Source organism: Scatophagus argus, chromosome 4, assembly GCF_020382885.2.
Source record: "Scatophagus argus isolate fScaArg1 chromosome 4, fScaArg1.pri, whole genome shotgun sequence".
In the NCBI taxonomy this organism is placed as follows: domain Eukaryota; kingdom Metazoa; phylum Chordata; class Actinopteri; family Scatophagidae; genus Scatophagus; species Scatophagus argus.
In genome coordinates, this window is record NC_058496.1 from 3,879,217 (window position 1) to 3,906,744 (window position 27,528).

Below are 27,528 nucleotides of genomic sequence, written 5' to 3' on the forward strand. Positions count from 1 at the left end.
TCTCCCCTAACCACCATCTCTCTCTGTCGCTCTCTCCTTTCCTGAAGTACTGCAGCGAGGGAGGACCGCATCGAAAAAAAACCTCTCTGTCGTGCGCTGGCAATTGGCTCTGATTTTATTTTACAGTAAAAAAAAACAAACAAACAAAGAAAAAAACACAAGATTTTTTTTCTCTCCCATAAAGCGAAAGCGGAGTCTGATGCGATGGGTTGCCAGCTCAGTCCAGCCTTCTCGCCATAAATGACGGTAAGGAATCACTACTTTTTTCCCCTGAAAACATGCTGACTGTGTAACACTTCCGAGTGAGAAGTATTTTATATATACGTGTGTGTGTGTGTGTATAATAAACAGTTTCATGATCAGCAATATTATGAGAATCATGTTGTTCATTCATTTTCGTCTTTCCAGTTTTATCTTTCCAACTAATCTCTAAGCTGAGAGGCAGGGATGCGTCATTATTTATTCATAAGTTTGTGTACCAATTGTTAAAAGTTGGGATGTTCCCCCTGCGGAGGTTTTACTTTTTCTTCTGTGCAGGCACAGAAAAAGTGGAACAATTAGCATCACTGAGTGAATTGTCTCGGACATCCAGGGTTGTTGTGGAGTTTCAGCTCGGCTTTCTGTGCCTTTTTAATTCAGTATCTACAGGTGACATAAATGCTTCTGTGAAATCTTTATGTGCATCTTTATTAAAAATATCTGATTTCAGCCACATGAGTGAGCTCTGTCGATGAATTTCCTGATCTGATGTTTGTAGCCCTGATGATAACCGACCGGAGCTCCTAGTTTATCCGTCGTTTTATTCACCAGCATGTTTTTTTTTTCTAAGTGAAACACTTGTCCTCAGCATGAGCAGACCTCTGGGTTGTTGGCTGTAGCGCAATCCAGCCACCTGCCCCGGGGCAATTAAAGCACTCTGCACGGCTGCCAAAAAGAGGAGAGGATGCGGGAGCAGGCAACTGACTCATCCATGAATTGCACCTTAAGAGGCAGTGAGCGATTGACAGGCACACAGCCGGTGAACTGGAAGTCTGTGGCAAAGTGCTTTGTTTGCAATCTGAAGGCTGCTGTAGTAGTCCTGCTGTGTTAACACTGAGGGCGTCCATCAATGAAAAAGTGTTAGATGAGGTAAAGTGATTGCAGGTTGCAGAATTCATTCCTGCGTCCCACTTCTCATTGATTTCTAGTTGATGTAGGTGTTTTTCTGCCGCGGTAAACAAGAATCTCATTGTAATTCAGAAAGCCCCTCGTCTACATTCAATAACATCTCCATCTCAAGTACTCACTGACCTGTAATTTTACTGGTTTTCCTAAAGTTTATGCCGCATCACACAAGCTATTTTGAGAGGAAGACATTTTCCCTTCCGGTGTTTCACTGCTGAAAGGAAGAGAGGACTCAAAGTACAAAGCCTGTCGTGCTTGTAATAGTTTAGTAGATATGAGAACGTCACAAGAAGTTCTGGCTCCACATTTTGTTGACCTGCACGGGCAAATAGGGAAACAAAGACCGGATTTGACATCAATTCAGAGGCAGGTTTAACCCAAGAGTATAGTTTAGTTTGTGTAGTTTAGAAGAATGTTTTTGTCATCCTCATAGCTGAATGAGAAAGCATGAATCCTCACCTGCGTGGTATGAAAATGATTTTTCTCTGCTGGGCACACATACGTGCAACCACCACGTATCATCAGTTTGACAACATGAACAAATAATGGTGAAGAAAATGACCAGTAAATGTGTCACATCTTGCATCTCTTGTCTGATCAGAGTTGCTGAATCCCGGCAACACGAAGCATAAGGTCTACACCAGGCAGCAGAGGTGGTGGTGGCACATTGTGTTTTGCATCTGCCATTTAATCACTGAATTGTGTCAGAAACAAAGCCTGGCAAAACGGTCAGACTGCATGTTTAACAAGAAGATCAAACACACGTCAACTTAACGCAAAACAAAAAAGCGAAGGACACAACACACTTTAGTCTCTGTAAACCCTTCAGGGTGGGATGAGAAATAAAAATGTTTTTTATGATTTAAGTGTTAGTAGTAACACATGCTTTCTGTATCCTTTAATATTTTTAAACTAAGTATGTAGATTCCTATTGTTCCTATAAACCGATGGGAATTCCATTTTATTCCTGTCTCTTGATGCTCTTTGGCACAGCTGCCATTTATTCTGTAATTAATTCTTCTTACATACCACCTCTCTCTTGTCCTCTGCCTGTCCCTCCACAGTCATAATGGCATCAGTTTTTGATGAAATCTCCTAACAGAATACGTCCCGGGCTGGCTGTGCCTCTGCTTTCCAGATGAGGTCATGGACTCACCGTTTTGATAGGATTACATGTGGCTCTGCCCACTTAGAGATTGGAGCTGCTCTTTCTGATGCTAATACGGCAAACCAGCCGTCAGGGCACTTTGCTTGCACACGTCTTTGAAAAAGGCAGGACAAGTCAAACCTGGCTGAGATGGAAAGAATTTACGTTTCCTTTAGGACATAAACTGGAAAACTGGTTCAATATGTAGTACGAAAGATATGTGAGAATAAACAAAAAGGTAGAAAACTGCCACTTCGGAAAGCATTTCTGGAGATGCAAGCCTCACGAACTTATGATTTTAAGTTTAACATTAACATTTTATTGTAGTAACAGTAGTTGCAGTGTACAAAGGAGAGAGGGTCCCAGCTGCACTGCATTATTTTGCATTATTACTTTTTGTAAGGGCTGATGTCTGGACTGCTGGACTGCACGCAGACAGAAAAGGTATATTGATTTTCCTTCAAGTTCTCATGAAAAAATATAAAGTATTTGTCTCCTCCAGCAGTTATGGGTCAAGCAACCTGAAATTCTAGTACCAGATTGATTGATTTTTTTAAATATATATATATATATATTTTAACTTCAACTTTTATTCTAACAACCTGCTTACCAATCTGTTTGGTGACTGCTGAACTTTAAGTAGACTGGTACCAACGATGACATTAATCCTTCTGAAAAAGTGTATTGCTTGTAATAAACCCTCTCTGTGCTGATAATTGCTTCATTATGCCATAAGTTCATTATTTGTGTTCATTACCACTGTCATTATTACAATGTTGTGTAGTGTGATTCTTCTTCGTCTTCTTTTTCAAACATTCATTAGTAGGGCCATTATTGTGCTACTTTTGGCTAATGGTTCAATGGAAGAGTCTTTTGAAATGGACTCAGTTGGTCATACTATGGATAGTTGGACATACATACTATGGATATTAATATAATTTTTACAAAATTTTTCAAACTTCTTGCACTGAGTTTGGCCAAAATTCCAATGTAACCCCAATCTAATCTTTGTCTTTATGTTCCTGCACAAGAAAATCTCGGGCCAAGTGATACTTGACCGAGTGTTTTTTTAGTATTCTAAAGAGGTTGAAGGAAAGCGGTGCCGCTATCCATCATGCAGACAGGGGATATTGCCAGAGCAAGGCCTATTTTCAGCCATCCTCACACGGTTCACAGCAACAGTGCATGCACTATATTAACTCTCTTTGTTCTAATTATAGAGAACAGTTTGGCCCTGCGACAGTGTATGGATGCAACTCCTTTATGTTCCAGCAAATTTCCTCATCGCCATGTTGGTTGTTGTCAGTAGCAACACATAATGAAGATAATGACATAATGAAGTTAAGATTGTATGTATGACAGGAAAATAAACAGGACTAGCTAGACATTTATGATGCCAGATAGTTGACTGACACTGAAACACAGTAACTAGTGGACTAGTGAGTTGGGTATGGTCTGAATATGCATGAGCATTTTCTGACCGACATTACAGACATTAGTGGAACGTATAGATGCTAAAGGAGGGAGCCTCAAAGAGAAGCAAAAGAAGAAGAGCGTGCTGAGAGAAATGGAATGGGCTCGGGACGGCATAAAATAAAAGGGTGATCGGTCTGTTTGGGAGTGCTGGTGGTTACCCAGTTTGATTGTAATTGCTGCCGTTGCTTGAGCTGTCTGCGCTGTCAGGGTCTCGTCAGCTGTGGTCAGGTGAGGTTGGTCGTCTGTGCGCTTCGGTGTCCTCTGAGCTTCATCACCACTGACAGGGGGGGGGGCTCACCCTACACTCCATTGATTCTCTGACAGGCAGGCTCCACCAGGATACATCCCCTTTTGCCGGTTTGTGCTCGTTTTTAGTAAAAATGATGTGTGATAGCCAGCACGGCCTGATCCGGAAACAATAAATAGCATCGGTTCAGTGACAACACTGAACTCCGAGATGCTCCCAGGGTATTAGTTCACTGAGACACTCAATGCAGTCAATAGAGAAGCTCCACATGACAAGAAGAATTGTTCTGACAGTCCCTGTAATACTCATCTAGGATTTAAATCTCTTTTGCAGTGGTTAATATTATTATGATTATTATGATTATTGAAGAGGACAAGGGAAAAATGAGGATAAAACATCCATCTAATTGTATATTAACCCCTTGCAATTGCATTTGGACATGGGAAACAAACTGTTTCTAAAAGGGCTGTCCTTAGGAATCATCCTTAGGAGGATATCTGAGGCACCACGGGTGTCAATGAAGGTATTAAAAAATTATCAGTCATGTGTAAAGGAGTGTGCTCATAAGTACAGAAGTCATCCAATGAACCAAAGGGGATTAGTAGAGTCACCTTGAATCAGTAGTGTCATTTTGCCCAGTAAAATTGCATTATGGGAGCTGGAGCTGGCCCTGTGATTTGTGTCCTCTTGACAAGGCTTCAGTGTTCATTAGAGGCTGTGGTGAGCAGCTCCTAGACACACAGGAACCTCACACACTGGACAGCTCTGACCATGCATGCATGCGCGCGCACACACACACACACACACACATACAGTGGACAGCTCTGGACCATCTCCACCATACTCCTGAGTATGCACTGTATTTTAACTGGAAAAATTTTATGAAAAACAAGGAATTTTGGATTTTCTCATTTAACTGACTCAGTTTCACATTTTGTTAGTTTGCTTTAGTGATGGTTGTGTCCCTCTTATGATAAATGATAGAGTAAACAAGCTAGAACTGAGCCTGTGGAGGTAATGTGATGATGAACTGTGCTCACAGTTCGAGCCTTCACATGAAATCACACACTCGCACTACCAGGCTGGGGTCTACTTCCCATCAGCACTTGTCTGCCAAGATGGGAAAAGGCTTCCCCATGCATGCTGTGAGCATACACTAACATATGTGCATGTTTGGTTGTGTGTGAGAGTCTTTTTATGTGTTAAAAACACCCAACTACATAAAACCAGGGTGCCTTAGAGTGATGATTTATTGTGCATGTGAGTCCCTGTGTATGAGTGTGCATTTATCTATGTATCCAGTCATGACCACTTCCTCTTTTTCCTCCTGTCTTTGCATGGATTAAATATGACAGTGCTGTTCTGGTTGGATCGTCACTCCCATTATAATAAACCAGGTCTTTATTGGGGGCAAATTGATTTCAGGCAGAGCCTTGTTTATTAGCTTCAGTTGCTCGGAGCTGATCATGAGTCAGCAGATTCAGTGTCTCTGTTTAAAATGCTCATCTCTTCAAAACTAAGTCCAGCTCATGAAATATAGAAGAAGGAGAATGACCCTGGAAACTGAATATTCATTTTAAATCAAAACCGAGGGCTACGCAGTCAAAGCCTTTTTCCTGACATCACTCAAAATGATGAAAAGGCCTGGGAGAATGTGACTGAATGATTAAAAGAGGGTTTGCTGACAGCTGGGTGTCACCTGCTAGCGTGGGGTAGTTATGGATGTAGTGGGGGAGACATGAGTTACAGGCACTATCTGATGAACATCTCCCTCTCTTTTGCTTTCTTCTTCTTTTCTCTCTAATCTCTCCCCTGTTCTTCCTCCTGCTTGTTCTCTCTGTGTTTTATCTATCTGTCTGTTACCCTTCCCCCACATCTCTCTCTCTCTCTTTCTCAGCTTTGCCAATGATTGTCACAGCCATTATGGGTTATCTCCTGTGGTGACTGCAGACTCACGAGTGTCCTACCTTGCTGCATCTCAAGACCCACTGATCTCAACATTCCTGCAATTCCTCCGCCAGTGTCCACTCACCCCTCTTGCCCCTCTTCCCTCTTTCTTCTTCTCTAACTATCTTCTGGATCCCACCCCCCGTGAAGACCTACAGGTTGAGTCACAATGGAGGACACGTACAATAACAGGACTTCCCTGGTTAAGGGGGCCAAGGACATGGTCAAGGAGGCCAAGCGGCATGCCGCGAAGAAAGTCAACAAGGTGGTGGACCGTGCGACAGATGAGTACTCCCATCGCAACTACAGCCGATTCCAGGATGAGGAGGATGAAGATGAGGATTTCTACCGGAACCCCCCAAGACAAGATGGAGAGAGTTACAATGACAATGAGGAGGGTTCCAGTGATGCCACAGAGGGCCACGATGATGAGGACGAGATCTACGAGGGCGAGTACCAGGGCATACCCTCTGCAGGAGATAGGAAGCATAAGGAGGGTCAGGTGGCGCTGGGGCAACTGATGTCGGATGCCACAAAGGACCGTAAGGGGCTGGAGGAGGAGAGACAAGCTGATGAGGAGGAGTTGGCCCAACAATATGAGCTAATCATCCAGGAGTGTGGCCACGGGAGGTTCCAGTGGCAGCTCTTCTTCGTGCTCGGCCTGGCACTCATGTCAGATGGAGTGGAGGTGTTTGTGGTGGGCTTTGTGCTGCCCAGCGCAGAGACAGATATGTGTGTGCCCAACTCCAGCTCGGGATGGTTAGGTAAGGGAATCTGTGTGTGTCTGAGTGTTGCTGAGTGTGTGTGCATCCACTTTTGCCAACAGGAAATTATGCAGTTCCTTCAAAATTAATTGAAATGCATCAATATTTCATGATTCAAAATAATGTTTACAAAGGATTTTTATTCATTATAGACCTTCCATTCTGTTGTATGTTGCGTAGATAACATGTGCCCAAACACTTCACAGCTGCAATATTATGACTGAACTTTGGTATATGAAAAAGTTCTGATGTCAGAGTATTTATATCAGCTTGGGCCTGAAGAGTGCACTTTTACAAATTTGCAAACTGAAGGTCTGGGCTCTTGGACAATATGTTTTTACTGGGAAAAGAAGACATAAAAAGACACTAATCAGCATTGCATTGCTGTAAAAGCAATTGGATTGAGTATTTTTGGAGCCTGACCCATTCTGGGGCCTAAAAGTTAGGACATCTTGACCTCTGCTGCATTTTCTTTTAAAATCCGCCCCTCACAAGTTCAACTTTTGGAACAAACAGACAGTGGAGTAACCTTTTACGTAACTAGCTAATGGTTCACATGCTATGGTCTTTATTTACAAAGACAGAAACTGTTGATCATAGGACATAGTCACTAGCAAACAGCTTCCTTGTACAATAAAGTTTTTTTTCTGTCCACCGTCACTTGGATGTAAATGTGAAATTCTACTCAACAGACACACAGAAAACCATTTTAATATGTTGTCATTTTCTCGGCATGAACATGCAACATATCAGACTCGTGGTTGAATTAGTATTTAGTGTCCATCTTGGATAAGAGGAAGGGGGCGGCATGGCGTTCTGTGGAATACTGTTTGTCTTATACGATAAGCTTACTTCTGTCTGAGTGTCCTATACGTGTCACACTTTATCCTTGCTGTGTTTCACACGGACGAGATGTTTTAGCCTGCTGGTCTCCGTGTCAGGATTAAGAGGGTTGCTCATATTCCCCGCGTGCTTTGTGTGTTGAGCAGGAGTCCCAGCAGTCCCAGTGGCTGCAGGTGTATAATCCATCACCACAGAGATGTGTACAGGCGGGGTTGACTCACTGTGTCAGTAACAGAGTGGCGAGGACATTAATTCAGGCACACAGATCTTAGATAGTAACTCCCACGGTGAGACACGACAGTACGTCAGTTGCACCGCAACATCTAATGCAAAAGTGATACGACAGAACCTTTTTGAGAATAAAGGTGGCGACTGAAAGTTTGGAAAAATTTGACTACTGCTGTGGATTCTGTGAAATAATAAATTCAAACACCCTGTCATGCAAAATATTGTAATTATCAGTGCTTATCATACTTTTGATTTGTTCATCTGGCTATTCCAGACAATAAAAGTCAAACAATGAATAGTTCATGATACTAAATACATGTATTTAGTATAAATATCATAATTATGTAGACATGATAAAATAATTTCTTAATCTTTGCCTGTATGTGACTGTCAATGTTAATCCCCTCAAGATGTTTTGTATGATGCGCCTTCACTTTTCTGTCTCTTTCAAAGCATCCATGTAAACTCTATTCTGCTGCTACAGCCAAGCAAAGTCCTGCAGGCATTCATGCTCTACGCTCTGCTTCTTCTTGTTCGTGACTTTATCCCTCACCCCCTGTCCTTCCCTCTCACCCTCCATTCTCTTTGTGCCTCTCTTTTCTTCTCCCATCCTCCCCATTCTCCTCTTTTTTCTCCTGCTGTTTGCCTCGAGGCTCCTCCCTGTTGAGGTGAACATGATTGGTGCCTGTGTGTGTGTTTGTATGTGTGTGTGTGTTTGTGTCCATGTCTGTGTCCATGTCTGAGCATAGCCTACATGATTACTATGACCTTGTTGGTATCCATTTGGAGTTTTCCAGAGTAATTACACTTAATTACAGCCAACAAAATGAAGTGAATTGATGTTTTACAGGTGCCATGGCAATATTTCATTGCTTTGAAGTGCAGAAATAAACAGAAACCAGTTACATTTGTGGACTGATTTGATTAGGGTGGTCTCATTTTTCACATATGTCATATATAACCTTCGTGCAACCAAGTAGGACAACAAAGTTTTTATTTTACAGTGGCAGCTTTACAATAGGGTGTCCTTTTCATGGTGGTGTGGTGATGGTGATAACAAATCCCAAACAGGGGACACAGAGGCCAAACCATCAAACAAGACCCAACAGTGCTACCCAACACTTGGTTGTTTGTTTGCCGTGGTGGCAGGTTTTGCATGTGTGCCAGTGAGTTACTGCTGCACTAGTGACTCCTACTGGTTGGTTGTAGCTGCATGGAAGGGGTTGTTCTTACATTATATAGACAAAAGCATTGGTACTTCCATTGAAGGAAATCAAAACATTTTGGACAATGCTATGCTTCCAACTTTGTGGCAACAGTTTGTTGAAGGCCCTTTTCTATTCCAACATGACTGTGCCCCAGTGCACAAAGCAAAGCTCCATAAAGACATGGTTGGATGAGTTTGGTGTGGAAGAACTTGACTGGCCCACACAGAGTCCTGACCTCAACCCCATCCAACACCTTTGGGATGAACTGGAATGAGGATTGTGAGCCAGGCCTCTTGGTCCAACATCAGTGCCTGACCTCACAAATGCTCTGCTGCATGAATGGGCAGAAGCTCCCACAGAAAAACTCCAACATGACTACTATGTATACGTACAACCACTTTTCTAAATGGCCTTTTAATGTGGAAGCAGGAGCATGACGAGGAGAAAGTATTGTATCGCTGTAACAGCACACCAACCAGATAAAAATATGGAAAGACATGCGGACATATGGAAGCTACTATTTCAAGGGAGGCTTCTGCTCCACATTTCCACTGTAAAGTCAGGCTGGTCTTTCTAAAGGGTTAAAGAGGCAGATAGGAGCAAGCTGCACACACTGAGCTGAGCAAGGGATAATGCAGAATGAAAAAACCCCACAAAGGCCTGAACAGGATGGATAACTGAAACACTGATTAGATTACGGAATTCAGTTTTGTCGGGCAGCATCCTGATCTTACAGGAATCTAAGCATATGTGGGGATGAAGGATGAAGAGCTGTGATAGGAGGGGGCAGAATGCTGTCTGTGAACAATGTGGGGAGGGAAAACAAGGGCTATGGGATGATGAACTGGGGAGAGGAGAAGAGGAGCGGCAGCTCTGAAGCAAAGGGATTGCCATGTCAGAGAGGAGTAAAGGGGAGAGAGGTGTGGGTGGGTAGGAGCGAAGAGGTGGTGGCAGATTAGTGGTATTCGGCACACCAACAATGTGAGGGAGAGGTTCAGCTATCATCTCAGACACAGCAGACAAAGGGACCACATCACCCTATCATTACTTATTTGTTCTCTCGGGATGTCTTGTCCCTGATGAGACTCCCCTCATTTCTCCCTCTGAGTCTGTCAACTCAGCTCTCCTCGTTTTCATGTAGCATCCACCTCTCCCTCTCCCTGCCATCGATTGCCTCTTCTTCTTCCTCTTCTTCTTCCTATCCTTACTTCTCTGTCTTCTGGGGGGGATCCCTTTTTCTTCTTTGTGTCCCACCTTCACTTCCTGTCTCCTCTCAAGCGCCATCTTTGCAGTACTTCTCCCTGTTTGTCTCTTTTCTTTTAATGTCATTTCTCCCTGTGTGTCTGTGTGAGCCAGTTGGCAGGCTGCGTGGTGCCGTGTGGTCCAGGGGCAGCTGAGCATGGCTAAACTGCAGTAAGCTTGCAGCAACACTGCGGAGATTACATTACTTGAGTGGTGCAGCTCCACATTGTGTGGGAGAATGTGTGTGTGCGTGTGCGTGTAAGAGGGGAGGGTGGGAGTGTGTGTGACGAGACTGAGTGTGTGTGTTTGTGGCACATATGGACCAAACCTGCTGCCACCAGCAATATCGGCAATACCATGTCTAACTGTTCGCTCTTATCGGGGGTTCATAGCATCACTATATTTCATGCGAATTATCCACAGTCTTTAATGTAACGAAGGTTGTATCATTACTGACGCTGAGTGAGTCATTTTAAACCCTGCACTCTAAGCCCTACAATAGGTTACTTTCATATAGTTTTAATTGAAATCCTGCCCCCACTGATATGACTTAAATGTAACAAAAAAGCTTCAATCTCCTTTTCTGCGGAGGTGGCAGAAGACGGAGGCATGGATTCGATCAAACTGACACGATGTAGTACAAATGTGATTACACGCTGCTCAGTGTAAAGGAGCTGATGACAGTGGAGCAAAGAGAAAATTAAGGCAAATAAAGGAGTAGCAGGCATGGAGGAGAAGAGAGGAAGAGGAGCGTGGAGGAGAGAAAAGGAGGAGAAATGAGGAAGGGAAATGAGGAGCAAGTCAAGAAACTGTAAAGCAAGAGGAGAAGGATACAAGCTGAGAGAAAGAGAAAAGGAAAGAAAAGGTTGGGAAGAGAGATGAAAGACAGGAGGAGATCTGGGGGATGGGGAGAGGAGAGGAAATAAGATCAAAGTAGCAATGAAGAGATTGGGGGAAAAGAGAGAGAAGGAGTAGAAATATAAGAAACTCGAACTTGGGGAGCTTTGCTGTAGCGCGCACCAGGCACAGCGTTGCATGATAGTATCATCACTATGAATAAAACAGGATGGGTGTTTTTGCGCGACGCTGAGGCAGTTTGCACCACGAAGAGCGAAGAGCATCAAAGCATGAAATCAGAGAAGAGGTCGTGATGCAGCTCAGCGCTCCCACGGCTCTCAGGGGGCTTCTCAGGATGTGACAGGACAGAAAACACTGCACCAGGGCCATCCCTTCCCTTCCCTCCCCCTTTTCCCTCTCTTTCTCTCACCCTATCTGGCAATTACTGAACTCTCCTCCATCATTACCCTCTTTTTTCTTTTGTCTCCACCACCTTCTTTGCTTCTTTCTCTGCTCTGCCTTCTGCTGCTTGTTTTTTTTTTTTTACTTGTATAAATGTTCAGTTGCTTTTTTATCTTATCTTAGTCCCTGTCTTAGCCTTAAAAACCAACTCCATGGAATAGGGTCTTTGGTCTTCTGCATAAAAGGAAACAAAGACTTTAAATCCCTCTGCAGTTTTTGAATTTAAATTTTGGTTCTGAAATTAGGCTAATGATCCCAGCTGAAGTTTATTGATTGTGTCCTTGCTCTTAGTCCACAGTCCTGAGAAAGCAACTACATTGATAGCCCTGCCAAATCAATGACGGGGCAGCACTGGGTGTTAGCACTCAGGGAATGGATTCATTAATCAGAATACTCTGGTTGAAGCTCTTGTGGTCCAACCTTATAATTTCCAGCATGTTCAGTATTGACTGTCCGACTGCAGCGTGAGCATCAGTCTAATTAAATATTGAAACATTTCGTGGGTGATGTATGTTATACTGTTAGGTTGAAGTGGATAACCGAACAGAATTGACCTGTGGTGACTGTTCACTGAGCACACAGAGCAAATAATGACAGCAGATGTACACTTCTTGCAAATATATTGAGTCAGCTCAAAATAAAATCGAGAGAAACATCCCAGCAAAACATTTCAGTAACCGGACAACCTTTAAAACGTCACATTACTTACTCTCTTGACTTAAAACCTAACCTTGAGCAGCACAGCATTAGTCAGAGCTCAGGCTTGTTGTATGCCACCATCACTGTTTGTCTGTCATGTCTGTTACCTTTAAAAAGAAATAGAAAATCCCTTTCAGGCTTCAATTCATGCTTCACATGTTAACATGTCACATGTTGTTGTCTAACTGGGAAATATAAGCACTTAGCCTGTGTCTGTGTTATTTGACTACATGCGGTCAAAGATGCTATTTCTTAATATTCGTCACACTTATTTCTGTGTTTCTGCACAACAATAGATTTTGAGGAGATAAACTTTAATGAGACTTTCTGAATTTCTTCTAATTTGGTTCCAAAGGCCGATATTTCACTGCATCACGTTTCCATTATAAAAGGAAATAAACTCTGAAACAAAACACATGGAATCGTCTAACATAAAAGAAAAGAAGATCTTGTCAGATAGAGATATTATATTTTATTTTTATATTTCATCTTACTCAGTGCTGTGAACAAATTTTCACCCCAAGATTTTGCTGCAGTGTAGTGAGTCCAGGAGCGACTCTGACATCACTGAAAATTGGCCGTGACTCATAATGAAATTAATAAGAAAGCCCTCTTGAGGCAAAAGACACAAGAGTCTGTTGAAATATGTACCATAATTTTCTAACACGGCAGGTTAATGCCACACTAAATACCTATTGGTCTTTTGGTGATGAGACAGACCTCATAATGTTGTCTGTGCTATTTTTGAATTATGTTACACTGCAGAACACCAAACTCCCCTTTGCTGGTACTACTGACGTCATGCTCAGCGATACGAGTCAGAGGGAACATCAATAAATTTATTATGTAATTGACTGTCCTGTGAGGGCTGTACTTAATAATCTGTTTCCTCTTTGTTAAAAGAAGGGCTTTAAAGTAGCAGAAATCAGAAGTTGTTTCCTTGTTGGCTTTGTGCCTGTATCTGTAAAAATCCCAAACCAAAATGAAACTGTTTATTGTTTGTACGGAAAGTTGAGTGTTGAAACTAAATGAAAAGGCCTCTGGGTGTTTGGTTGCATGACAATTAAATGGGAGGCCAGTGGGTGTTTGCCCGGGCACTGTGTATCTAGCCTTTCCTTAATGAAGCAAATATGAACTGTATGTAGACCGGAGACGTCCGTTAAATTTAGAATTGAATTTATGGTACCTTTAGGCGCATATCTAGATGGCTGCCAAATGTGATAGATAGCTGGGTTTTGACCCCTGAAGCGAGACAGAGAGAGAGAGAGAGACAGATATATGCTCACAGTTCAGAAGAGACCTGACTGCACACATTACAGAAGGAAAATGCATCTTGCTATTAAGATTATTTGTAATGGGATGAACAAAGTGTCCCTACGGCTGAGTCATATCATTCCAGATATGACTGAGACTTTCACATTTTCTTCTTTTTGTGTTGAAATAGCAAATATGTTCTCTAGAACTACTTTTATGTTGCATGTCTGAATGAGAATGAAGACAAAACATTACTGCAATATTTTATGTCTGCAAACTAGTCAGGGTTTTAGCCCACAAGAGGAACCTCCAAGTAGAGATTTTTAAACAGAGAAAAATCCAGGTGGACTTCTAACCACACAATGTCAAATACAATCTAGACTAAAGCAGTAATAATAAGCTCCCATCTCCAGAGCAGAATCATGATGATCAGTGAGAGAAATCAATGCTGTTCTGTTGGAGCATTGATCCCATTTGTGATGAGAGAGATTAAAAGAGAGCAGCAGGATCCTTTTGTAAAGTCACACCGAATTACTGTTCACATTTATCTCATCGATCAGAGCCTGTTTTTAGTCTTTTACACACTGTATTTACTGATCAGCTGGGTGTCAGTGCTACAAATTTCAGAATCCTGTCAGAGTAGCAGAAACATTGTACGTGCATCTTTTTGTTGTAATAACATGTAACTCAGGGAACGTCCAGTGCAGTGGCTTAGGTTTTACTGAGCTGCAGCCACATACCCTGTCTTATTCTTGACAAACTGCAGGAAATAACATCTGACATTGTAAGAGGTGAACGCACAGTTGAAGTAGATGAGCATTAGGCAACAGTGAACGCACAGACTTACTGTTGCTCCATATTTGATTTCAACACTTCAACGTTTGTGATCACAAGGACATTTAGAGGCCTCAATTCCTAAAACACTTCTTAGATGAGAGTCAGCCGGTGTCGGGTGGCTTTGACTACTTGAGAGAGGACATTTTCAAATTCGCATAATATCATTCCCTCGCTTCAATAAGCATTATCTCTTTGGTGTACGGCGATATTACAAGAATAATTATAATAAAAATGTTAAAAAATCTGGGCTGCACGGTGATGATCTGGGCCCTCTCATGCCTGCGTGGGTTTTCTGCGGGTACTCCGGCTTCCTCCCACGGTCCCAGAAACATGCACATCAGGTTAAATGGCTACTCTACATTGCCCCTAGGTGTGAGTGTGTGCATGTGTGGTTGTCTGTCTTTGTGTGTCAGCCCTGTGATTGACTGGCAACCAGTCCAGGGTGAACCCCGCCTATCGCCTGTAGTCAGCTGACATAGGCTCCAGTCCCCCCGCGACCCTGTCAGATAAGCGGTATAGAGGATGGATGGATGGATGGATGGATCTTTGATGGTCATTAGATCAAACTGTTAGCAGGGAGAGAAGGTGAAACTTCTTGCAACTGTGTCCTTGAGCAAGACACTGTCTCGAATGAAAATACTGTAGCTGTAGACATTTTCCAGAAATTTCTCTGCTGTGCAAGTCTGGAACTGTATTAATGTATCTGTGATCAGCATGTTTATACTGACATGAGTACTTGTATGTGAAAGGCTGTCTGCTTAACGCTAAACAGCAGACAAATAAAGACAAATTTAGGTAACCTATTCCCAAATGTTGGTTTAAGACACCAAAACATACAGCCTCATGCAAACACATGCACAGGCAGAGATGGGAGGTAATCTGATGTAAGTGAAGGCAAACAAAACTGAGAGTCCTCTCTCGCCTTGTTTTTCCAGGCAGTGTTGTTTACTTGGGGATGATGGTCGGAGCGTTCTTCTGGGGAGGGATGTCTGACAAAGTGGGCCGCAGACAGTGCCTCCTCATTTGCATGTCCACGAACGGCTTCTTCGCCTTCCTGTCATCTTTTGTCCAGGGTTATGGCTTCTTTCTCCTTTGCCGTGTCGTCGCGGGCTTTGGGTAAGTCAGATAAAGTGGAGGTCGTCCTGGAGATGACGAGGATGACACGCCATCAGTTTGATTTGTGAAAAGTCAGATGCAGTGTATGACAGACATTACATACTGTGTCTGATATTCTCACTCATTAATTACAACTTTAATATACATTCTGGCAATCTTAAAATTTCTTAAAATAACCAGTGTGTGAAGATCAAAAGCACCCTCTTATTACTCAGAAGCAAAGTGCAGATGTTGTTTTTGTAATATCCTCTTCTTCGGCTGTGTTGCTGCTCCTTTTAGAGCTCATTCAGTAATAGCCTCTGTATCACTCTCCCCAGAGACATTCAGAGTAACTGAAAAAGCTGTCCAAACTGCCAATGCAACCGGAGCCTCTGAATCAGGGGGAACTGCCACTGAGCATTTTTTTGTGTGTGTTATGTTTTTTAAAAAACATGCTTAGTTATGCAGAAGCATCTGTCCTGGTCCCACTAACTTTTCCACTCTGTCTGGTTCTTGCAGGATAGGAGGGGCTGTGCCCATCGTTTTCTCCTTCTTTGCAGAGGTGCTGTCCAGGGAGAAAAGAGGAGAACACCTCAGCTGGTTGTGTATGTTCTGGATGATTGGGGAAATCTATGCATCTGCTATGGCCTGGGCCATCATACCACACTACGGTGAGTTCGTCACTTCCAAAATATAATGTTCACTCACCTGGACCTGCTAGTCTTAAGAATGTGCTTAAAGAGAAAATGTTGATTACGAGTTATATGTTATTTGTGTGTTATTTAGAGAAAGCCTTAACAATAACAAGTTTGCCAACACCGATGAGGAGCTTGGCAATGTGACTTCACGCTCCTGACTACAGATTGCAGATTACAAAACTGTAAGGCTTCCCCATGGCTGTGGGTTGAGGTGCTAGTTTTCTCTGCCATGAGAATCAGTCAGTTAATGGGTCTGAGTGGCTGCAGGCCTTGAGAGACAGTGGTTAAGAGATTAATGTACACACAGACACCATGCTGAAAGGGTGAGGGTGGACCTGCTGGAGAGACGAAGCTGTGATTTATGACAATGCTGAATTAGACATCAGCTGCACTAGTGAAAAGAAACAAGAAGAAAAGAAACGATCTTTCCCCCTCTCCTCCTCTCCTACTTCCTTTTACTGCATCCCCTCTCCTCCTGTTTTGTACTCTCCCCATCTCTGTCTGACTCTGTCCTTCCTTTTATTACCTCTCTCTCTCTCTCTCTCTGTCTCTCTCTCTCTCTCAGTCTCTGTCTCTGCAGAGTGTTCTTCTTGATCAAGCATAATTAGGTTTTTCTCCTTGCTCTAATAGGACAAAGCTACAGCTAGAGGTGATTTATGGCCAGACTATGCTTTAGCCAACCTGTGACGTCAGTGAGAGGAAGACAGTCTGTGTGTGTGTGTGTGTGTGTGTGTGTGCTGCTGTAAGTGCTGTGGGTGATGGTTTACTGGGCTGCAGCCACATACCAGTCTTCTTCTAGGCAAATTGAAGGCAATAACATCTGACATTGTAAGAGGTCATTTGGGTTAACACACACTCACGCACACAAACGCACACACAGAGAAAGAGAGATTCACAAGAACACACATGCACAGCACTGCTAATCATGAAGTTTCCTTGCATGTTAATCAAAGAGATGCACCCATACATGTGCTGCTGCAGATCCACGCACATGGAGGTACATAAGCACTCTGGTGAAGGACTCACGAAACCCTCTGAAACCGGAACAAGCCTTCATGAGGAGACTCTGCTGTCAGATCTGCTGATATCCCATTGAAGGGATGGTAGTGGCTTTACTTTGCTCTTATTCTCTCTGACACTCACTACCACTCTGCCTCTCTTTCTCTGAGAGGAAATTACATGTCTTGCATACATACTCCAGTACTCACCAGTGGTTTATGTTTAAGTGCTGCAGTGACTGAGCCAATGTGAGCAATGAGCAATGTGTGGGCAAAAAAATGCCCCCCCCCCCCGGGGCTCACAGCTTGGGCCATGAAGGAGGTCTGTTTGGCGAAGATCCTAATCACACTGGCAAGACAGTTTGAAGAAGAGCTTTCTGTGGGTACACCACTCAAGTACCCTCGTTAAACAATGCTCAGATTTACAGATTAAACACCAACCTGTGCACTTCAGTTATTTCTAACTCCTGTACTTGTGGTACTTGAAAGGCTTTCAGTACAACATCAGATTTCTCTAATAGTTGCATAGGTCTATCTAGTCAGCTACCCTATTTGGACAAAAGTATTGGGGCACCTGACCATTTTTATTTTGGAGTGTTTCCCACATTGTCTGTGGGAATTTGTGCCCATTCATGCAGCAGAACATTTATGAGGTCAGACACTGATGTTGGACCACTGGTGTTGGACAACCTCCGTTCCAGTTTATCCCAAAGATGTTGGATGGGGTTGAGGTCAGCACTCTGAGTGGGCCAGTCAGGTTCTTCCACACCTAACTCATCCAACCATGTCTTTATGGAGCTTTTATCTATCTATCTATCTATCTATCTATCTGTCTGTCTGTCTGTCTGTCTGTCTGTCTGTCTGTCTGTCTATCCATCCATCCATCCATCCATCCATCCATCCATCCATCCATCCATCCATCCATCCATCCATCTATCTATCTATCTATTTACAGTATCTAGGCCTGGCAGTAGTACACTGCTGCTGAGTCAGTCATCCATAGACTTAGTCAATTATGTACATAATTCCTGTAATGAGATTTCCAATGGCAGGGGTGAAACACTAACCCCGAGGGGCAGGAAGCCTCGCTACGTTTCTGCAGAAAAAGCAATCACTGCTGAACAACTTTGTCCCTTTCCTCTCCTTTGTTACTCTGTCTCTTTCTGTCTTAACTTCGCTCTCTTTCGCTCTGAGTTACTCCAGGCACACTCAAACACACACACAGAAAGACAAGAAAATAAATAAAGGGACTCACTCAGAGAAAGTGGGAATACACGCAGACGAGACGTCGTCTACAAAAGTCATCACTCCTGCTGCCCAGCAACTATGAGAGTGAAACCCAAACATAAACTTGTTGCAAGTGTCTCACATATAAAACTGTTACTCAGCACAAAGGCTAAACTTTAAACTGGGCACATTGAATAATTTCTGTTTATCTTGCACATTGCATTGTGCTCTTATACACCTAATAATACACAGCAAGCAAATGTATACAACATTTTGGTCTTAGAGTGCTATTTTCTTTTGCAGTTTTTACTTTAAATGGACCTTTTTGTATTTTTCACTCACTTCTGCTGTCTGCTGCGACATTCTCATCATGAGTTGCATTTATGTCACTTTTGACAGACACCCACCCCCATTTGAAAATAGTTGTTTTTAGCTGTTGATATGCATTGCTTTCAAAGCTGGATTTTAATATGCTGCGAGATTAATTCAAGCAGCCGTTTTCTGGCATATCCATTAGCGTTAACCCCCTCCCCACCCCCTGACTCCCCTCCTACGCCTGTTGATGGATAATGGTGCTGTTCCCTTTGGAAGAGCATCTCCATGAGGCACGATCTGTTGAGAAACGTGGGAGGTCACGACTAACACGGCAACCCCTTTCTGCGCTTTCTCAAAAAAAAATCTCAAAAATGAAGTTCGTCAGAGCACAAACACAGATCTACATATACAGTACATTACAGTCCAGTACAGAACCTGGCAGCTTCTGGCATTACTGTGCACTCCATATCCTTAAGTTCTTCCCTGAGTTACCGCCACAAGCCACTGCACACGAGAAACTCCTGCTTACAAAAATGGTCGGAATAATTCCGAGATTTGCAGAACATAAAAATTCTTCCACAAATTTAAATTACAGCAGTAATTTAAAGTCATAGTGCCAATCTTTTCAGGGCTGTGTGAAAGGTTATTTTGTTAATTTACAAAATTTGAAAGATTACATGCGATTCTTTCATATATCAAACTCTTGTGTAGTGCTCTCCTTTCTCCACTGAATGATTTACAATTACAATTACTGTAAAAGAATTTTAAAAGAAGTGTTGCCTTCCCTTAATTCTTGCAAAAGGAAAACCTGTGATGTATAATTTTGTATGTACAGTATATTTGTGTATTTGCTTGTGCATACGTGAGTGGGAGTAGGGGATTACAGCATTGTGTCAGTTGTGTCAGTGCTGTTTGCATATGGAAATTTGTGCTATTAATTTCTGTGTTTTTTCCTCTATCAGTACCTTTTTTTGTGTGTGAAGGTGCACGTATGTGTGTCCCCCATCCCCTCACCCCTTTTGTTAGAATGTAAAAGGATCTGTGTGTGTGTACTCGTGCACGTTATGATGATTAATGATCTGGGAAAGTGCCTGTGGGCTGAGATCAGGTGCAACAAGATTTAACTTAGCAGAAAACACTCAATTCCTTTCCTACACATTCAATTAACCCGTCCCCGTGTACTTCCCTCAGCTCCCTCTGCAGAGCCATTCATCTCCGAGCTCACACATCACTCTGCTCTGGCTGCAAAGCGCTCTCATATAAATGCCATCTTTTATTTGCACCCTCTTTCTGTTCACAGTATGAGCTTCACACACAACAGTTACAATCAGCTTCTCGGATAAAGTGGACCAGTCACCCCCTGTGATAAGGACGTACAGTAGTATCCACACTACATCTCATATTATTTAGTCTCTGCTTCCGCAGAGCATCGTTTTGAGTGTTATTAAGTAATCATATTTCTTTTTATTATGCCCCTGTGACCTGAAGATTGGCTATATAGCAGGCTGCTGGCTACAAATGGTGCACTGAGCATTAGTGTGTAATTCATCAATTAGACACATTATGATTTGTGGTCTGTTCTCAGTACCAAGCATTTACGGGCATGGAAATTAATATCATTGTTTTTGTTTGCAGAAAAACATTGCTAAGGTTTTGTATATTACAGTAGGAAACCAGCACATAGTCTTCTCAGCAAAACAAAATGGATACCACACAGGCCAAATAATGTAAGCTTTTCATGGAATAGTGATGTAAGTCTAAATAATACTGATACTGATGATACTAAAATTAATCATAGTATGTTAAATGCCGGTTAGCAGCATTTGTACGATTAAAGCTCAGAAAAGTCTGGAAGCACTTTGGTTTGTGAGCTTTCAGATTTCAGTTTTTCAGAAATTCATGTGTGGTATGGGGCTGTTTTTCAGGGTTTGGGCTCGGCCCCTGACTCCCAGTGAAGGGAAATCTTAATGCTTCAGCATACCAAGACATTGTGGACAATGCTATGCTTCCAACTTTGTGGCAACAGTTTGTTGAAGGCCCTTCTCTATTCCAGCATGACTGTGCCCCAGTGCACAAAGCAAAGCTCCATAAAGACATGGTTGGATGAGTTTGGTGTGGAAGAACTTGACTGGCCCACACAGAGCCCTGACCTCAACCCCATCCAACACCTTTGGGATGAACTGGAACAGAGATTGTGAGCCAGGCCTTTTGGTCCAACATCAGCGTCTGACCTCACAAATGCTCTACTGCATGAATGGGCAGAAGCTCCCACAGAAACACTCCAACATGTTGTGAAAAGCCTTTCCAGAAGAGTGGAAGCTGTTGGAGCTGCAAAGCTGTCTGCGTGTTTACAATACAATGTCATTAAAGTCTGTGTTGGTCTAATGGTCAGATGTCCCAAAACTTTTGTCTATATAGTGTATATCACAGTTGAATTTGCTGCTTGTTCTGCTGCCCTAACATTATTTTGCCTCTCTCTCTCTCTCTGTGTTCATGTGGTGAACAGCTTGATTTTTTTCAGGATAATCTTGATGACACTGTTGCCATATCATTTACAATCAACCATCTGTACCTGATTGTCATTGTATGTCACCATTCACAGGTTGGAGTTTCAGTATGGGTTCAGCATACCAGTTTCACAGCTGGAGGGTCTTTGTGGTCGTCTGTGCCCTGCCATGTGTTTGTGCTGTGGTGGCACTTACCTTCATGCCTGAAAGTCCCAGGTTCTACCTTGAGGTAATAGTATTCTCCTTAATAATAACAAGTGATATTCCCACAGAAACTGTCACCACGCTGCCTGATGGCCCTGTGTCATTGTTACCAAATGGAAATTTTGCATTCAACGTCTCTAGAATAATGCATCATGCAAATAGAGAGTACTTGGACATTTCCCAGCAGCTGTTTAATGAGCCCAAACAGTATGAGTCATCCAAAACTCTTAGAGAAGGTCTTTATTTGTGTCTACAAAATTTAAGCCTGCAGATCCATGACAGTAGGTCTGCTGCTGAAGGATAATTATCCTTTGAAGTAAAATGAGTCACTGTTGTCGTGACTCTCATCATTTTTGCCCATCCTGGAGGAATCAAAGGAATATATTTATGTACAGAGTATACATTTTTTGATGTAAAACTGTTGCTGTCCCTGAGTAAGTGCTACTGCTGATCCCGTAAATTTATCTCCTTTCCCTCCTGTCAGGTGGGGAAGCATGATGAAGCCTGGATGATCCTCAAACAGATCCACGACACCAACATGAGAGCACGTGGGCAACCGGAGAAAGTCTTCACTGTGAGTGTTCGTGTCTGCTGTGCACTGTCTTGGTGGGGTGTCCTGATGCTTAAGGAAGCAAAGAGGCTTATATCCTGCCACTGCTGGGACAGGTTTTAATGCTTTCACCATGCAGGATCATATCTGAATTATGACAGTTCTGAAAGCCGTTTTGTGTCGTTCAGGCTTATTTGCTGCATGAGCTGCACTTTGGGAAAGCCTCTTAGTTGACACGTTTCTTGAATTGATCTTGTACTGTTGTACACACTGTTTACATTCACCGCTTTGATTTTAACTGGATTTTTAATACAGTTATGATGTGTGCTGCTTTGTGCTTCCAATCTTGTGTGAAACTAAAGAAAAGCAAACAGAAAAGCAATCAAATGAAAAACCATAAAACAAGTAAGATCTGTTGTTTTTCATAGTAATGTCAAGTAATGAAAGTTGAAGGCAACATTAATATACAGTAAACTACACCCAGTGTATTATATTCTAATGATTATCTGCTTTCTTGATTCATTTCTTAGGTAAACAGGATCAAGATCCCCAAACAGCTGGATGAACTGGTGGAAATGGAGTCAGAGTCTGGCAATCCAGTTTCCAAATTTTTCTTTAGGATAAAGGCTGAAATACACGGGGTAAATACTGTATTTGTCTTTATATTGATTTGCAACAGAAAGCTTTTTTGCTAAATGTTCATGTCCTTTCTCACTGTGATATTAATTTCTGTCTGCTGTGTCAGCCCCAAATGTTTTTATTGGTCACATAAAGTCTCTGGTGTCTCTTTAGATCTATCTGAATCTCATGAAGTGCTTCAACTACCCAATGCGAGAAAACATGATGCGACTAGCCATAGTGTGGTTCACACTGTCATTTGGGTGAGCTCCTTCCTCGTGTCGTTTATGTCATAGATAAGTCAGACAAGTCTAATTTCTCTGGTCAGATAATAGCTTGCAGCCACATTGCGTTTCTGTCATCTTGATCTCTCTGCTGTGCGGAAGTTGCATGGTCTCAAAATCAATCACACTCTGTGGATCAATACTGGTCCATTGGTGTCTCGGTTGGAGCAGAGATAGGAGTGAAAGCAGCCAGAGATTAAAAAACACCCTGAAAACACTCAAACAGAACCGCAAGTGTCTCATGCTCTTATATTACGTTGGTCTCTGACTGTCTGTGTCTGACTGCACATCCAAAAGTGTTTTTGTCCATATTTTTGTCAGATCTCAATTTATAATCAAAATTCTTGCCTGATTACTTTAATTTGGATACATTGCTATCACTGTGTCCACCTGGTTGCAGGTACTATGGACTGTCAGTCTGGTTCCCTGATGTCATCAAACACCTTCAGGCAGATGAATATGCCTCCAAAGTAAAGATCTACAACAATGAACGCATTGAAGACTTCACCTTCAATTTCACTCTGGAAAACCAGATACACAAAAATGGTCTCTTCATCAATGACCGGTAGGACAAGTCAACTTACCAGCAGGCTTAGTTGATGCAAAATCACATATGTAATTGTGGTAAATGCTAATCACAAAGTTCTATCATTTAATCAGTTGATTAGATGTCCCTGCACTGCAGTTAAAATACCGTGCTTCTTCAGATTCATCAGTATGAAGCTGAAATCCGTCACCTTCGTTGACTCCACTTTTCGTAACTGCTACTTTGATGATGTGACATCAGTGGGCTCCTTCTTCCGCAATTGTACTTTCATTGATGCTTCCTTCTTCAACACAGGTGAGGTATTGGGATTAAAGGTTCTTAAACTCTTACTTTGACATGAATATCCTTCTGGAGCTCTATGTTTTGTCTATTCTTTGGTCAGACATCGATGAATCCAAGTTGATAGATGGCACCGAGGTGGTCAACAGTACGTTCACCCACAACAAGACAGGATGCCAGATGACGTTTGATGATGACTACAGTGCCTACTGGGTTTACTTCATCAACTTCCTGGGGACCTTGGCTGTTCTGCCCGGGAACATTGTATCTGCCCTTCTCATGGACAAAATTGGGCGTCTCTCCATGTTAGGTAAGAATGGAGGGTAAGAGCGAGGTTCATGTTTGTGTGTGCACTTGAGTAATTGGTTTTCACATTGACTGTAGGATGTTGAAATGATTCATGCTACTGAGTATGAGAGGCAATTTTGATCAGGCCCAGTGATTTAGTTGCCAGGTGAACACCAATTCTTGCTCTCTGTGTGTTTGTATGTGCATCAGGTGGCTCGATGGTCCTTTCAGGCATCAGTTGTTTCTTCTTGTGGTTTGGCACCAGTGAGTCCATGATGATTTTCATGTTGTGCCTTTACAACGGCCTGAGCATCTCTGCATGGAACTCCCTGGATGTGGTCACGACTGAGTCATTTCCTACCGTTAGGAGGTGAGACTTGTGTATGATTTTACATGTAAAGGACAAACACAGAGGTGACTCAGCTTTAACATAATTTTTTCTCATCTCTACCCTTCACCTCCAACTGATTTTTCTCTTCTCAGGGGAACAGGCTTTGGGTTCTGCAACGCTCTGTGTAAGCTGGCTGCAGTCTTGGGGAACCTGATTTTTGGTTCTCTTGTTGGCATCACAAAGGCCATCCCCATCCTCATGGCCTCATCTGTGCTCGTCGGGGGAGGCCTGGTTGGACTCCGGTTGCCTGACACCATGGCAAATGTCCTCATGTAACACCGGCTCGGCGCTCATCCTCTGGGATAAACCTGGATGTAAGCTGGGTGGATCCAAAAGGCCAGCCCAGGGAGTGTTGAGCAAGAAGTGCAAATGGCTTGGTTCACGCATATCTTAACATTATTAATCACTTTTTGGTAATGTACTTTAAGTAAGCTGATTAGCAACCCACCCTTTCCCGCGTGTTTCACTTTAAGTATAGAGAGATGGAAAGATTCCTCATTAGCCAATAAGCTCTTTTGTGAACGTATTGTCAGGAGGCTTCACACGACAGAGCTGAGAGTTTGCGCAGGTTTTGGTACTGGGATTTTGGTGGAGTTTTGTTCAGTGACTCGTTGCACCTTCCAGCTGCAGCCATAACCTAATGTGGAGCCACTGCATGGTTAAAGCTCAGAGATTTTAATATTGATACAGTCTTATTAAGACAAGACAGATGGGAAGAAAAGTGAAAAACAAGCTGTAATGAGCACAGCCAACCTGCTGTGTGACAAGGCAGGGAATAGATGATCAGACAGAGCGGTCACACGACACAGCTGTATGACAGCTGGCTTGCCCACAGGACCCACATAGGCAGGACATGTTGTAGTCAGTGTGCAGAGAATCAACATGCACAGATCCGCACACAAATATACTTTATGTGCAAATAAATGTCTTAGAATAGACTGACACTCACACAGAACTACACCTTTTGCCCTCTCTACACTTGCACCATTCTGTATACACAAAACTGGAGTTTTCTCAACATGACATTTCCTCAGACACCGACAAACTTTTCAAAGTAGATAATTCACATTAGACACCAAGCCCTTTGCATTACCTGCCCAACCCAGAATCAAAAAGGCCATACTCAAAAACTATTTTCTTGTACCAATAATTGTACAATATGTTGGTATGAGGCTGCTAACTGTATTTTCTGTTGTGTCGTTGTGGAAGTTGGAATGGTGAATTATTCCTTTTATCCAAATGTCGTCCCCTTCCGTGTGTTGTATTATCGTACAAAGGTTCTCTGACGGGCTCTCCTTCTCATTTAGCGTTGCGTTGCCTCTTGCTTGTGGCAGTGACGTTGATGATGACATGTCACGCCACCTCCTTTCAAAAATACTGAATGGCCTTTTTTTAAATGTGCCTCTCCTTAACCGGAGCAGTCTGCCCATAGTCATGTGGCGTTCAAAGGTCATAAGGAACAGGAAGAAATGAAATAGGACATAAATAGATAAAATAGTTTTTGTGTTTTGTGTATATGTGTTAAATAGCCAATTCGGTATTTTGTTAGGATGTGAATTAATTTTGGGTCTCCACCTTGTCTCCTTTGTTTAACATCCATATTTTGATAAAACTTATTTTTGTGAGCCTCCTTCTCTCATGAATAAAAAATAATAAGCTTGTTAACAAAGTATCATTTGATCAAATGGTGTAACTCACCATGCATGACTGTAAAGTAATAATGTACATAACAATCACCTCAAACGTCTCCTAAGGAACTTTTTGGCTTAGTGCTTTAAATCATCTCAGATTATTTTAATATTTAATGGAAGATGTGGAACAAATACAAAACTGGATGATAAATGTGAGCTTGCAAGATTTTTGTGTTGAAAATGTAATTTTGCCATAATCTCACACTATATAACACGGCCTACCTTGTAATAGTTATAATTATCTTGTCTTTCAACATTGGGACCTCGATGCATAAATAATAAAAAAATAATAAAATACCTCTAACACTTAAAACTGACATTGACATTTTCCACATATGTTTAACATAACAGTTAATTTGCTCTCCGTCCAGTTTAATTTGTGCCTGTGGATTGTATTTTCTGTGGCTAGCAGCCAGCGTCCTCCTGCTTTTCTCTGTATTTGTGCTATCTGTGATTGCAGCGTAGAGGTAGTTTGCTCTTGCACTGCAGTTGACTCTGTTAAGGCTAGTCAATAAATAAAATAAATGAATAAAACACAGGCTTCCATAGTGGTACTGTACATGTGCATCCATTTTTATTGACCCAACCTTTTCCCATATTTTGTCTAATCAGTTGTAAATACATGATGAAGTGTGCTGCTATTTGTGCAACAGATATTTTTTTGACCGTATGATTTCAATATTTTTACAGCAAAATTATGGCATATAGATTCTAAATAGATGCACTGATTTAAAGGTAACTTTGGCTTCGGCCCAGCGTCAGTCCAGCACCGCTGACTGTTGTCAGTAGCAAGAATAAAAGGACGTGTGATCCGTGTGGTTCTGGATGTGTCCAAAGTTTAGTCCATATCAGATCTACCTGCTGTGTTATACTGGGGAGAAATGATATTACCTGTTATGTTTGAGGTATTGTGGGGTATTGCTTATATGTACTGTATTTATGTGTGTGTGTGCGCGGATACCTATGTGTGTAAGTGAGAGTACTATATGCGTGTGTGTGGATGAGTGTAAATAATGTACATATCACAGCTGATACTGGTGGACTTCTGGGTTATATGTGCATAAGTTCCTTGACTGACGTGTCTCCTGCTTTGTCCAAACGATAAAGTCCATCTAATGTATCACTGTTGTACATCTGTGTGTGTCTGTGCGTGTGTCTGTGTCCTTGGCTTTAAGCTGCTATTCACCTGCTACTCTGTATGTGCGTAAGTGTGTGTGTGCGTGTGTGTGTGTGCTCAAACTTGCATGTATGTAAGATAACTTATGTTTTCTTTTGTGCTCAACTTTGTGTTCTTATTGTAAATTATTCTGGCAGAAAACGATGGCAATATTCTGATTTTTGTTGAGGAAAAATGTGAATGTATCACTCTTGTTCAAGTTCCGTTCATCCATTTTATGGAAGTAATCAAATGTATGTGGAGAATAAAGTTGTGTATATTATTGTGGAGGGCCTGGCAGGATGGCTGAACTGTATGTATGTTC

At 42.3% G+C, this 27,528-nt stretch overlaps 1 protein-coding gene across 2 annotated transcripts; it reads left to right on the forward strand.

Annotated features, from left to right (window-relative positions):
• On the forward strand, nucleotides 1–27,190 carry sv2ca (synaptic vesicle glycoprotein 2Ca). Of its 2 annotated transcripts, none has more exons than XM_046386957.1 (12): nucleotides 1–246; nucleotides 15,291–15,471; nucleotides 15,970–16,121; nucleotides 21,291–21,424; nucleotides 21,884–21,973; nucleotides 22,480–22,590; nucleotides 22,742–22,830; nucleotides 23,252–23,416; nucleotides 23,559–23,692; nucleotides 23,781–23,987; nucleotides 24,176–24,335; nucleotides 24,449–27,190. In XM_046386957.1, the coding sequence occupies exons 2-12, from the start codon at nucleotides 15,311–15,313 to the stop codon at nucleotides 24,630–24,632; spliced, it is 1,587 nt and encodes a 528-aa protein (XP_046242913.1). In that variant the 5' UTR covers nucleotides 1–246; nucleotides 15,291–15,310; the 3' UTR covers nucleotides 24,633–27,190. The 2 variants fall into 2 exon arrangements, with proteins under 2 accessions (XP_046242913.1, XP_046242912.1); XM_046386956.1 differs by lacking the exon at nucleotides 1–246 and adding an exon at nucleotides 6,104–6,745.
• Nucleotides 27,191–27,528: the final 338 nt, after the last annotated feature.